Source organism: Kryptolebias marmoratus, linkage group LG21 (genome assembly GCF_001649575.2).
Source record: "Kryptolebias marmoratus isolate JLee-2015 linkage group LG21, ASM164957v2, whole genome shotgun sequence".
Lineage (NCBI taxonomy): Eukaryota > Metazoa > Chordata > Actinopteri > Cyprinodontiformes > Rivulidae > Kryptolebias > Kryptolebias marmoratus.
In genome coordinates, this window is record NC_051450.1 from 14,066,136 (window position 1) to 14,079,278 (window position 13,143).

General features: G+C 37.7%; 1 protein-coding gene across 1 annotated transcript in view; it reads left to right on the forward strand.

The window, feature by feature from the left end:
- The window catches only part of ptprn2 (protein tyrosine phosphatase receptor type N2), a 121,401-nt gene that overhangs the window by 36,204 nt on the left and 72,054 nt on the right, over positions 1-13,143 (forward strand). Inside the window, exons 9-10 of the mRNA XM_017406697.3 lie at positions 1,568-1,654; positions 9,332-9,411. Coding sequence (XP_017262186.1) covers positions 1,568-1,654; positions 9,332-9,411 — 167 coding nt within the window. The remainder of the gene's footprint in view (positions 1-1,567; positions 1,655-9,331; positions 9,412-13,143) is intronic.

Consider the following 13,143-nt stretch of genomic DNA (forward strand, 5'->3'; position numbering starts at 1 on the left):
GCTCTCCAGTTGCTAGAATTACCGCAGAGGGATGGGAACGTGTCTGGAATAGCTTTGGTGAAACTTCAGCTTCCAAAACCCTTCAAAAATGGAAGAAAAAAGAATCCCCCACTTTCTTAAGGAGGAGTGAATCAGCCAAAGTGTGCTATTTTTTTTGTTCTGTTAGAAAACTGTAAACTGTAAAATACCAAGCTTAAATAAATTTTGCAGAATTCAAACTTTAAGAGACAGTTCAGATCTTTTGAAGTGAGGTTTTGTGGAAATGTTTTAAACAGTTAGTACCCTATATGTTGTAGATAGCTCTTTAAACAACCTCAGTTTGAAGTGAAAGCCAAATTGACAGCAATGTAAAGGTTTATAAGACAGCATTTGCATGAACTGCTATGAATGTTTTGAGATTAGATTTGTTTTGGAACAGCAGCATTCTACTCTGGTCTTTGCCATGTCAGACTACGTGTTTGCTATGGTCAGAATTAAACTATTTTTCTCTAAAATTAGGTATTTCAAGAGACACTGTGTCTACAACAGGTAATATATTGATTTCTCATAACCTTTCCACAGAACTCCGCTTCAAAACATCTCTTCAAATATGTCCACATTAAGATTTTTAAGTAAAGATGGCGCCGTATATCTGGAAACTGAACACATACGCAGTAAATGATATTGCACTCAGTACCCGCTCCTCCATGAAATTGTTTTCCTGTTTATTTCCCATTTCTTTATTATAGAATGGCAACAAAATTTCGACAATGTCTCATCGTGATCCATGACTTTTTGGTGCGTGTCACCTTGCAGTCACTTGCCAGTAATTCTCAGCGATTCCAGGTTAAGCTGTCAGCAATAAAGTAGCTTTCCTTAGTGTGTTTGTGAGAATGGCCTTCTCATTTCCTGTCTACGACACGCCAGTCCTCAGATTGCCTTTGTTTGGTCTATTTCTCCAGCGATTTACTCTCTGAATGAGAAAGCAGCCATGGACTGAGCTGAGATGAGGCATGGCTTTATCAGACCACCATTACACTTCACCTCCATTCCATTTGCACCTTATTATTTTCATCTCTCCGTGAGGGCGCGTGCGTGCCTCTGTGTGTTTGTGTACTCCTTGTTATCACGTTTTAGTCTGAGGCTGCGGGCGCGCACAGTCGAGAAAGTCGATGCAGAGGAAGAAGAAAGATGAGACGAGGAAAGGGAGAGGAAGAAGTGTCCATATGATACAGCCATTACACCTCATGCAGGTTCCATTTGCACCTTATTGTTTGTTTCATTGCTTGAAAAAAGCAGGTGATTTACCAAGCCTGGAGAGGCAGCTGATCCCTTTTCCTTTGGCACACTTGCTTTGTGTGTTTATTTGTTTCTGTCTGCAATGTGCAAATTTTCACAGAGCATCCGTTCAGACAACCATAGCTTTTGCTTGTGTGCAATGACCCATTTGTGGGAATGAACTGTGGCTGTCTCTCCTAAAAAAACAAACAAATAAATAAAACATTTTAATAGCTGAACTTCTTCACAAATGTTCCAAGGTTGTGAGCCTTCAAACCTGACTTTTAGCTGTGTTTTGTGTCTCAACCAGGTCTCTCACCAATGACCGGGCCTCGGACCTTATGGAGAAGCTGACTCAAAGGCTGAACCTTCACGCTTCAGATCTCACCCAGCTCTCGTGAGTATAAACCCAACACACTGTCACAAATTCGGATTTACCTTACAGATTACAGGCTGTACACCGAAAAAAAAATAATTGGTTGCATTTATAGTATTTGAAATGCTTTTTGTGGTGCCTTTGAGTTTAAAGAAAAGGAATAAAGGTTGCCCAGCCACTGGAAGGATTGTTTGTGTAAAAATGATGAGCTACACTCTAAGAGATTGTTGGCGTTTGTTGTTTCCTGACCTTTGTGAGTGTTTGACTTCGTGCGGTGAGAGAAATCAGGCCTAATTACCTCCAGGCACATACTGATGTCTACACCATATTCAAAACACTTTCTTTTTCACTCCGTCTCTTGTCAGAAAATAGCAACTGAACTTTCAAACAATTCTTAGTTAGAGGAAAAGAAAGAAAACTGGAAGTAGCCACGGAAAACAGTCCAGCAGGAGGCAGTTAATATATTAATGAGCGACTGAACTGTCCTTGAACCCAGTCAGCTTTGCGTCTGTGCCATTCTTCTGTACGTTTGGTATCAGACCATGTAGGAAGCAGAGGAGGTGTGCTTGTCTAAGATCTGACAAGCCTTTTGAAATGCTCTTGCAGGAGAAGTGAAGTCTGGGTGGCTCAATAACACCTGCAGCATATAAAAAACTAAGCCAGACAGCCGCAGTGTGCCTCTACTCTGCAACTGTAATACAGAATAGTCTGGTGGCAAACATTTATCACGTAAAACTCGGTGACCTCAACATTAAAGCAACCACAGAGGCATCCAGATCTCTGCCTTTTTAATTCAACCTCCATATTTAGTTTTGATGAGCCAGAACACCCGCATGTGTCATCATGCTGGCACTGATTTTAGTTAATTTTGTTATTACAGCTGTCATTTTATATCACTCAGAATTAACTCCTGATGCAAGCAATGATTAATGTCATTATCTTGATGCTGATGAAAAGCCAATGACATTATCGTGCTGTACTTGTTTTCATTTAGGGAAAATGCATGTAATTCAGTAAATGTTTCTGCATTAAGAGAAAGCGTTTAAGTCAAGGTTCTGCAAAATCTAGAACTTACTTTCCAGCCTGACTGACTCATTTCATAACAGTGTATATGGATGTGTGGGTGTATGTGTTGTTGGCAAATTATTTCAAGGTATTTTATCTGAAGTGAAGGGCAAACCGAGAATTCAAAACAATTCTGTTTTTTTATTATTTTTAATGCAGCTAAAATAACATTATGTTCTGCTTTTTGTTACTTTTATCTAAGAAATGTTTTGTTTTTCTCCCTCGGGTCCATTATTGAATTTTTAATGCAGGACCTAAATTGTCCTAAAATGGTGTCTCACAGTTAATGTTTCTCAGTAAATTTTAACATGAACCATCATAATGCTTCTTGACTTACACAGTACTTGGTTTGCCACTTTTATTTAGATTTCATTGCTCAACATTTCATTTGCTTTATTATAATTTTTGCCATTTATGGTATCAGTGCTGAGTTTCATTAACTTCAGAAGGTCTTACTTCTGTCCTAGTTGCAAGTTGGAAAACCAGCAGGACTTTCTTATTGTTGTGCTCATAAACCAGGCTAATTATTATGAGCAAAACAATGTATTTCTCAGTATTTTATGCATCAAAACACTGTAGCAACATGTCTCCTGTTATAAGTAGTAGTGCAGTATTGTTTTTGGAGTGATTTATTGAGACATAAACTGACAGAAGTGAAAATAAAATGTTAATTGCTTCAGATACCACTTTTCACGCTCAAGACAGCCATATTGGATTTTGAGGTTGGTGTTGGTCAGGGATTGCTGACTTTCCCAGTTGGGATTCCAACTTCACAGGGGATTTCAGTTTGTTTTTCCTGCTTGGAACTCAAGAAATGAACATTAAAAATAATTGCACTTAATTAAGAATCATTGTGATTTTCATTTTCTGTCTTGAAGTAGCTTTGTTCATGCATTCATTGGTATTGGTCAAAGGTTTACACTAAGAATCGACAAGAGGCAGCCCATATCGACCGTATCTGGCAGTGAGCTTATTTCATTCAGCCCACAAAGTATTAAATTAATAATAAATTATGCACAATTTGATACAGGAATTAGTTGTAGCCTGAAGGGATGCAGATGTGAATCAAAAGCTGCCCTCGTGTGAAAGTAAAACAACCTCTGCCTTTTAACAATACACTGCTTTATGTGTTTTATCATTCAACTTTTATTATAATTTGAACATTTTTTTCTATTTTTACCATTTATGTATATTGACTCATGAGTAACGTCGTCACAGGCAAGAAAGAAAAAATTTGTGAATGGTTTAATACCTTTTAAAAGTAATAAACAAATTGAAATAAATTAAACAGACAAGCCAAATCAAATGTCTGCAAAAATTCTCGAACCAGAGTTTTGTAGTTTACCCCTGGATTACACACTATGTGGCACAGTATTTCTGTAAGCATGGGTTGTCGCACTACAACACTGTATCAACATACATAAGCCAGTGTAAAAGCTAGTCTTTAAAGAAGTTTTCTAGAAGAATCCACTATGGTTTTATACTTCATTTTTTACATGGTTCTATTCAGGACACAAATTGAGAAAATGTACTCTTTGTCTAATTTGTTTACCTGCAGTCTTTTTTACTTTTATAAAGTAATGAAAGCACAGTAGTGTAAAAATAGCCAAGGTGAAGGATATGACGCAAGCTCTTTGTACCATCTTGCTGTGCGGCTTCGACAGGTGAGTGTTTGAAAGCTTCTGTCTGAATGTGTGTCGGCTGGGTCAGAGCACAGCGGCCCGCTTTGTTCAGCGGCCTCCATTTCCACCCACTCTGATGAGCCCTGATAGCAGGAGAAGAAAAGAGACACTTAAATATGACAAGCAGGCAGAGAAGACTTTAAGACAGTGTGAAAAAATAATGCTTTTTCTCTGTTAATTGCATTTAAAAGAAGAAGAAAAAAATCAGATGCTGAACGCAAATATGTTAGAGCCCAGTGTAATCAGCAGAAAATATTCCTTTAAAATGTAGTTTTGGATGTTGATGAGATGATGTGTGCCTCTTTGAAATGACGTAAGTGTTTTACTCGTCAGCAGCACTAGGGGGAGTGGGACACACACTCACAAGTTCATTCTAACACACAGTCTGTGCAAGTGAACACACCACCCCCCTGACATTATCCCGCCAACGAGTCTGCGCACACACACACACACATACACACACTCATCATGTCCCACCAGCAGAGCTAAAATGAAGTCCAAACTCACACATCTGATAACACAGGAGAGAGTGTGAATTCCTCCAGATAACTTATCTGTCTTAACTTTATCTCCCAGCTATGGCAGTGTTTTCTCCATCAGAGAATTTAAATAGTGTTTGTGTGGCTTGGAAAGAAAAAACAAACAAACATGTCAATTCAATTTGAGATGCACTGGGATCCCTGGCAGTGCACCCCTGGCCAGGGAGAGTAGAGGCAGGGGTAAAGATTGTGGAAACATTGACATTTACGAGAGCAAACAGAGCCCAGGTGATGGTGCTAGAAAAGGGCGTGTTTCTTTCTGAGTTGTGCGTGCACGTGCATCGGCATGTGTCTATTCATGTTCGTAAATGCATTGCTTGTGGTTGGTTGGGTAGTATCGGCTCGCATATTGCTCCTGGCTCAGCAATTGTCGCTGCATCTGTAGCAGGCTGACTGATGAAGAGTGGGTCTGGGTCGCAGCACTCTGGCAGTCTGATGAATCTCCATCTCTGTCGCACAGTCTGGCAGGAAGTACACTAAAAATGTATATGGACTTTCAAGGCCATAACAGATCAGATATGATGACATACTGAAAGGTTTGGGTGTACTGAGGCTGCAGAAAAATGGGACGGGCATCAGCTTTCCATCACAGTTACACAGTGCCAGCTATCAGTAAAATAAACTTTATTTTTGGCTCTATCATATAACATTATCAGGACTGATTATTCATGCTTCCTAATAGAGTTGTGTCTAGTCTTTTTATAAAAATATCTAAAATGCATTTTTTGACAGATCATTTCGTTCCTGCTGTTTCAAGCAGCCATTGGTGTAATGATGCACGATATATATCTTGATATTTTTTTAGATCTGCTTTAAATTACTGTCATAATTTGAAATTTAAGCCCCATCCCATAAAATGCACTGTTGTTGATTCAAACAGACATCTCTTGGATTTCTTTGGATTTTGTTTCGAATTTGCACCCAGAAAGGAAAAGTTAAATGCTGCAAACTTTATTTTATGATATTTTTTTTTTAACCAGGCAGCTGCTTGTTTAAAACTTTGGCTCATCATACTTTGACTCATGTGTCCTAATGAACATTTTGAATCTAGGGTTTTCCACAACCCCAACAGATTTTGTCTTGTTGTTGTTGGGACTCTATGATAGGCAATTATTTGCTTCTTATATTTCTGTGGATTGACCTGTAGATAAATAGAGTTTAACTATGAAACACATTTCCGGTGTTGTAACAAATTAGTGGATTTGCTACATTTTGTGGTAATGTTTTTAAATTTTGTTTATTATCTTACTTCAGTAAATTCAGTCCACTGTCTGATGATAAACCTACTGTTGTTTGTATTCAATTTCAAGTCACTCATATATTCATTGGTTCCCATCTTTGGCCGGTTTTTAATCACTTTAGGTTTTTCACTGTTTTTTGCTTTCTTCCTGCTCTCGTCCCCCTCTCTAAATACTAAAACAGGAAAATCATTTTTTGGATAGTTTGGGTTTATGGGGCATTAGAAATGTATGAGAGAAAGTATTATCATTGTACAAAAAAACTTGCAATCTACTGAGAGTATTTTAGCCATCACACACTCATACTGTATGTGGATCTTTATAGTAAAAAATTTATTGTCCCTTTATTAATTCTTGAATTTTGAACTTTGAAAATATTTGCTAAATTTGCTAAATATTAAATAGTTTGACAGGTTAAAACCCTTTTAGCTAAACATCTTTGTTTTGTCCAGCTCGACATGAAACCTGATGGAGTCTTCTTTATTTGTTTGCAGATGCTTTTCTGTGAATTAATATTGCTCATATGTGTAATTTTTGGCTGAGTGACTGTCTGACAGACACTTTTTCCCTGTTAGCCATCTTCATGCTCAACTATGCTAACTATTTCCCAGCTTTAGCTTAATTCTTATTTATTTACTTTTATGTATAAACACCAGAGAGCAATATCATCTTCTTTTAGCCATCAACTTTAAGTATGAGCTTTTGGTTTTGGGATTTGCATTTGATACAGATTGTATTTTTTACACCTCACTTGTTTCAGGAAAATTAACCATTTGAGACATTCCAAAATACTCCAGGTACTCGATAGCACGCTGAATGTTTAATTCTTGTATTTTAAAATCCTGTCTCTCTTCAAGGGCCAATGCATCTGCCTTGTGCATTGATGATTTCTTTACACATGCTTTGTTTTGATCCTCAGTGTCTACGTGTTTCAATTTAACTTTAGGTAAAAGAAAATAATCTCACTTCCTCATCCTGCTGCTGCCATGTTTGCTGCTGATATTTCCTTTGAGTCTTCATCATTCATGGGGGATATAATGTTTTTCATTGCCTGTTGATCCTTTTTATGAGGAGCTACAATCAGGATTTATTTGTTGTTGGGGTTTTTTTTTCCTGTCAAAAATCCCTCTTTTCAGTTTCAGCTTTTCACTTTATAAAAATCTTTTCATTTGGGATATAAAGAGGTTGAACCAGACAAGAGTAGGGTTACTTTAGGGTCACAATACTACAGTTTTATTTTTCCTGCTGACTATAGAGTGTGCTGTGGTTGTTAGATTTTATTTCATGGCCAACCTCCAGGACCTCCCATGTTTGTTTTGCTCCAGGGAGAGAAGTCTGTTGCCGACCCCTGACCAGATGGAGGAAAAAGGGTGCTCAACCAATAACTTTTGCATGAATTAAAACTAAAACATCTTACATCTTGGGAAAAGAAATTGGCACTTTGCAAATTCTCTTACTTACTATTTGTGTTCTGTCAGTTCCTGTATTGAATGTAGAGATAAACATTGATCTTAGGGCTGCTGAGAGACGTTTTGCAAAAAGCTTTCTTGCTTTTTGTTTAGATTAAAACTATATTACAGAAAGTAGCAGTCTACATTGATTTAGTTTTTCTTGTCAAAAACTGGAAAAAACTGCTTTTCTGAGTTTGTCTGAAAATAAAAAATAAAAAAATCTATCAATTAGTGCCTCTACAAATCACAAATTAACATGGTAGATCTAGTTTGTGTAATCACTAGAAAAAAAGTGTGCATTCTGGACCATTTTATAACTTTTTACAACAAGGTGCCTGGCAGGTTTTAAAGCTGCTTTTTGGCATTTTCTCATCATAAAACAGAGCCATTCAAGCTCCTTGTTGTAACCTTTATTCTTTAGCGAAACCAGTATCTGCAGCTTCATTTTAAAAGTATGGTAGAACAAAGATTTCAAACATATACCCCTTCAAAGGAAGCCTGATACAGATTCCTAAAATGTAAAAAAAAATATCCTCTCATTTCCTGAATCACAAAGAGACGTGATTCTTATGGTTAAAAACTTTACTCTGAAGGCATAACAAGAAAAATGTTTTGTCACTTTTGCAGCATGAAAAATATAAAGAACTCAGCTTCATGGACATCCAACACCAACACCAAGTAGTCATCTATTGTTTTTCTGAATATATTCAATTTACTGTTCTTGTAACTTTTTGTTTGACTCATCCAATAACACTGGATACTTGCTGACACATGGACACATAAACCAGTTAATTTTTTTGCATTTTGTGCTTTTAGATACAATTAAGGGTTACTAATATGATTGGCTTTTACTGTTTTATTTCAAAGAGAAGCAATGCTATTTTTAAGCATTCTGGAGTAACTAGTTCAGCTTGATTCATTATTCTCGCTTTCAGACGAAAGCAAAGCCTGAAGCTTTGCTATTTGTTCGTGCTATACTTATGCCTCATACTGGCATGTATCCACCTAAAAGTGTAGCTATATGTGGTATGCTTGGTTTGGCATGTTTACATGACATGTTTCTTTGCTGAAATATTCAGTAACTCCCTAAATAAAACAAAATGTCAAAAGTAGCAGGATTTATTAGCATCACTCTTTTTTATAATTAAAGACCAGTATCTTTTGACTGTTTGCTGTTTGTCTTACCTCTCCCAGTCTGTTTATCAATCAATCAATCAATCAAATTTTATTTGTATAGCACATTTCAGCAGCAAGGCATTTCAAGGTTTAGTGATCAGTTCAATTTAATGCCAGATGTCCAACCTCCATCCTTTGTTGCAGCAATTTTAGTAATAGTTACTCCATTGTTGTTCTACTGTAAGTTTACTGGAACTCTCATCCAGCAATGTTTTTTAGTCTCCATTATTTAAAGTAGATAAAAGCCCCTTTCTCAAAAACACTGAAGACACTTTCTGTCCATCTTGGTGTAGTTTATGAAGCAGCGTCGAGGGTTGAGGTTGAAGTTGTCCTATTGCTGTTATGCCTCTGATCCATCAAGTAGCGTAGTGATAGAGCTGTAATGACTTAGAGTTAAAGCTTAGCTCTGATTTAAGACATGAATATAAATCAAGCTTTCATTCTGTCTGAAAGTAAAAGTTGTTTTGGTTACAGCTAACAAATGAAGTGCAGTAAGACTGTAAAGCACTTCCTGACATGTTGCTTCTCCTCTGCTGGTTCTCTGCAGCGTCCTGGGTCCCGCGCTGACATTCAGAGTCGGCCCAAACCCTAAGAACGCGACCACTGCAGATCTGGTTCAAGTTGCAGGTAAGAGGAGCCTTTATGTTTTCCTTTATCACTTTCACACAAAGATCCATCAACAGCCTTCATTTTGAGTCATCTCAGTTTCACAAACCAGACCACTCTGTCACAATCTACACTTGAGCTACAGTTTTTACACACACACCCACACACACACTGATACACAGTTCACAGGGCAGTTTGTTTGGTCTGTTACATCCAACACGGCGACAGGTTGAGACAGGTTGGTGTTGGTCAATCAGAGTTTATTCTTCTTTGTATGCCTGCAGTGTACTCTTGTTTGATGTAGACTGATGGAGAGCTGTCACCCTCTGACAGGAGGTTGTAAGAATTCACTGCCTTTGCTCCCCTGCCTATTGTCTGCTCTCCGGTCAGCCTGCCTGTTAGTGTTGATGTGTGTGAGATGTGCGTCCTTGCTTTGGTCGGAAATTACTTTGAGGACAACAGCGATACTTCAATATCATCCAAGATCGCCTTTGTAGAATCAAAGTGATGTTGTTGTTATTGGCAGAAATGTGTTGCTGCCCCAGTTTTTTTTAGTTTTTATTATTATTGTGCAGCAACACTGTGCACCAGGTGCTGGATGATGGCTCATGAAAAAAGGTTGTACCCAAATTTGAGCTATGGATTGACAGTGTTGACAGTATGTGTTCATATTTATCTCTTACTTTCAGTCTGTTTCCCAGTTTCTTTGTCTAAAACAATCAAATAGATCTATGCCTTACCAGTGCTGTTTTTATTATTACTATAACTGGTATTATTTCTCGTTCTTTCCTGTCTCTTCCTCTCCTTTTTGTTCTTGCTCACTTGGGTGACTGACTTTGATGAGGTTTCGTGTGGTGAGAGCTAATGACAGGCATGAGCAGGGATGAAATGTCAGACCAAATGTTATGTCAACATGATCATGAGCCTGACCCATGCTGATGAATTATGAATATAGCCCACCTGAATAGCAATTTGTGAAAAATAAGAATGGACAGAAGGACTTCTTGTGGTTTTTGATAAATTTTCCTGTGTAAAAGAATGTGAGATGCAGCTGTGAAATGTATGTGAGCTTTATGTGTTCAAGAAGTCAGCACCCTGTACCATTGTCTGCAGTCCCCTGTGCTCACACCAGTAATGTGACGTGGACTGGACTTCCCACACTCCTGATGTGAAATTATTTTTTAGCCATTTTTCCATTTTCACAAAAGCAATAATGACATTGAATTCAACATGATATGGCAAAACTGTGATGATTTCCAAGTAGTTACCAGGTTGCAGAGGAACAGCATGCTTTTAGTGCAGTCTGAAATCAAAGTGACACCCACATACAGTGACCACCTGGGTAATCCTGGCTGACCTTTGCCTCATGTGTGACCGTGCATAAATGGTGTGGCCTCCTAATGAACTCATCAAAACCCCTGCTGCATCCTGTATGCCGTCTGCTGCAGAGAGCCTTCAACACAAAGCTTTGTGGCAGCTATAAAAAACGGAAACAAAAAAAAATTGGAGAATGGCTCTGAAAATTGTGCTAAATGAGCCCAATTAGCCATAAAAACACATACAGTATAGGCCTACCATTTATCATTTGTGTGGGAGTGTTCAACAATTACTTAAGTGTACTTGAATTCTATTTCATACATTTATTTTAATTAAATCCTGCATCTAATAAAAAGGCTTTTACGAAAGCCTATTCTTATACCGCAACACAAAACCAGACATATTTTTGCTTTACAGTCACTGGAAAAAAAGCCGTTTTCATTCGAAATACAGCTCTGTGTAAAAGTCTTGAGTTTTTCCTGATTTTTAATATTTTGCATCAAATGTGCCAGACTCTCTTGTAAGCTTAATTGAAAACGTCACACACAGTAGAGGATCAATTGAAGGATGAATCATTTTTCAGGTCCGGTGTCCCAAGTTATTGATGAATTTTCTCCTGTTTCATGACGACATAACCTTAAGATCCTGTTCATTTGTTGTAGGTAGTGTTTTCAGGCATGACTTTTCTTTTCCAGTTCTCCACTTGTTTGTTTTCATCATTCTTTAATCAGCAGCACAATATGCTGCAGTGGTCCACTATAAGGACTGGACTAAAAACAAGTGAAAAAACAGCCAAAGTCTAAAGAAACAAAAGAGAAAACCTTCAAAAAGCCTAAATAACTATTGACTGAGACCTCTACGAAAGATTACAAGAAAGTCTTACTCCTTGTAAGCAATGTGTAAAGAAATTAGAGGTGATTGAAACCTTTTGCAAAGGACTGTAGTTATCAAAACTGCAGTTAAGCAGTTCCCCTGTTGACTTGATGACGGTTTTCCACACTACTAAGAATATTTTTTACTTAAGGAAAGAAAAACCCCTTGTTTGTGAGGCAGGAATTCAAACTGTGTATTTTTTTTATTATCACAGTTGTAGCCTTTTTATTTCTTGCTGACAAACTAATAAGTCAAAACTACAAAATATACTGGATATTTGCTGTAAGCCTGCATTTTGTAATTTCGAAATTATGAGTTAATCGTATCTAAAACATAAAGAAATGCATCCAATATGTTTATAGGTCCTAGTTTCGTCCATCCATTCATTATCTGCTTCTTGTTCTAATTACAAATGTCCCATTTTTTTTATCCAAAACGTAGACATTAACAGCACATCAGATTGTCAGTGTTTACTTTTCCCAATTTCCCTATTAATAAAATAATGAATGTTTTAAATGGTACATATATACTATTGTAAATCTACTGTTCAGAAACCAGCAATCCAGTTTCTTTTTGTCTCTAAAAGATCAGAAAATATGAGAAATGTTCCTCTTAAGTTACGAAAGTCTTTGTGTAATAAAGTTTGACTGTACTCAGTAGTGTCTAAACTACATTAATGTGGCTCTGCTACTTTCTGCTGTCCATCTATCTGCCCATCAGTTCTATTTGATGTGTTCAATGCCACGTTGAAAAGAATAGACAAAGAGACTCGGTTGAAAGGCATGGACAGTATGGAGGAGATTTGATAACTCATTGAAAAGCATCTTTTAGGCAGCAGGTTCTTAGCGGCTGTGCGGTGAAAGGCCTGCTGGGAGGTCTGACTGTATTAGTGGAGGTAGAGGCTCTTGTGTGCTGCTCAACTGGAAAACTGCAGGACAAAGACGGGGCACTGCCTAATCCCTGCTCGGCTGCAAAACAAAAGAGAAAGCTGCTGCTTTATCAAAACTACAAGGCATTCTGCGTGTCCGTGTTTGTGCGCGCGTGTGTGGATTTGTGGAACTTTTTTTTTTTTTCTTTGCAGCTGTGTTCATACTGTGCCAAGAAAATGATTTATTCAATATTTGATGAAGTGGCAGCCAAGCTGTTAAAACCAATGCTGGAATGTGTTGTTTAGAACTACTTCTTGCTTCCTCCCAGTGATTTCTAAACATGTAAATCACCTTCAGTCGGGTGGGATAATAGATCTGCCAGAACTCCTTTTGCTCACTGTGAAGTGACGTTTTGTAGCTGATGATGGATTTGATCCACTTACACATTTGTGCTTTTCACAGCGAGTAGGTGGATTTAGATGTAGGAAGAGTGTTCTGGCTTCATAAAGTGTTATTGTATAATTATGTCCTGGCGTAATTTTTTAAAATGGTGTTATGTACGTGTTTTGCAGTAGTAATTATAAGTAATGAATTTGAGTGCTTGGTATAAAAATTGAGTCCTGATGACTCGGGGACTAGTCTACCCACTGGGATCAGGATGTCGAGGCCAAATACCAGTGTGTGTGAGGGAATA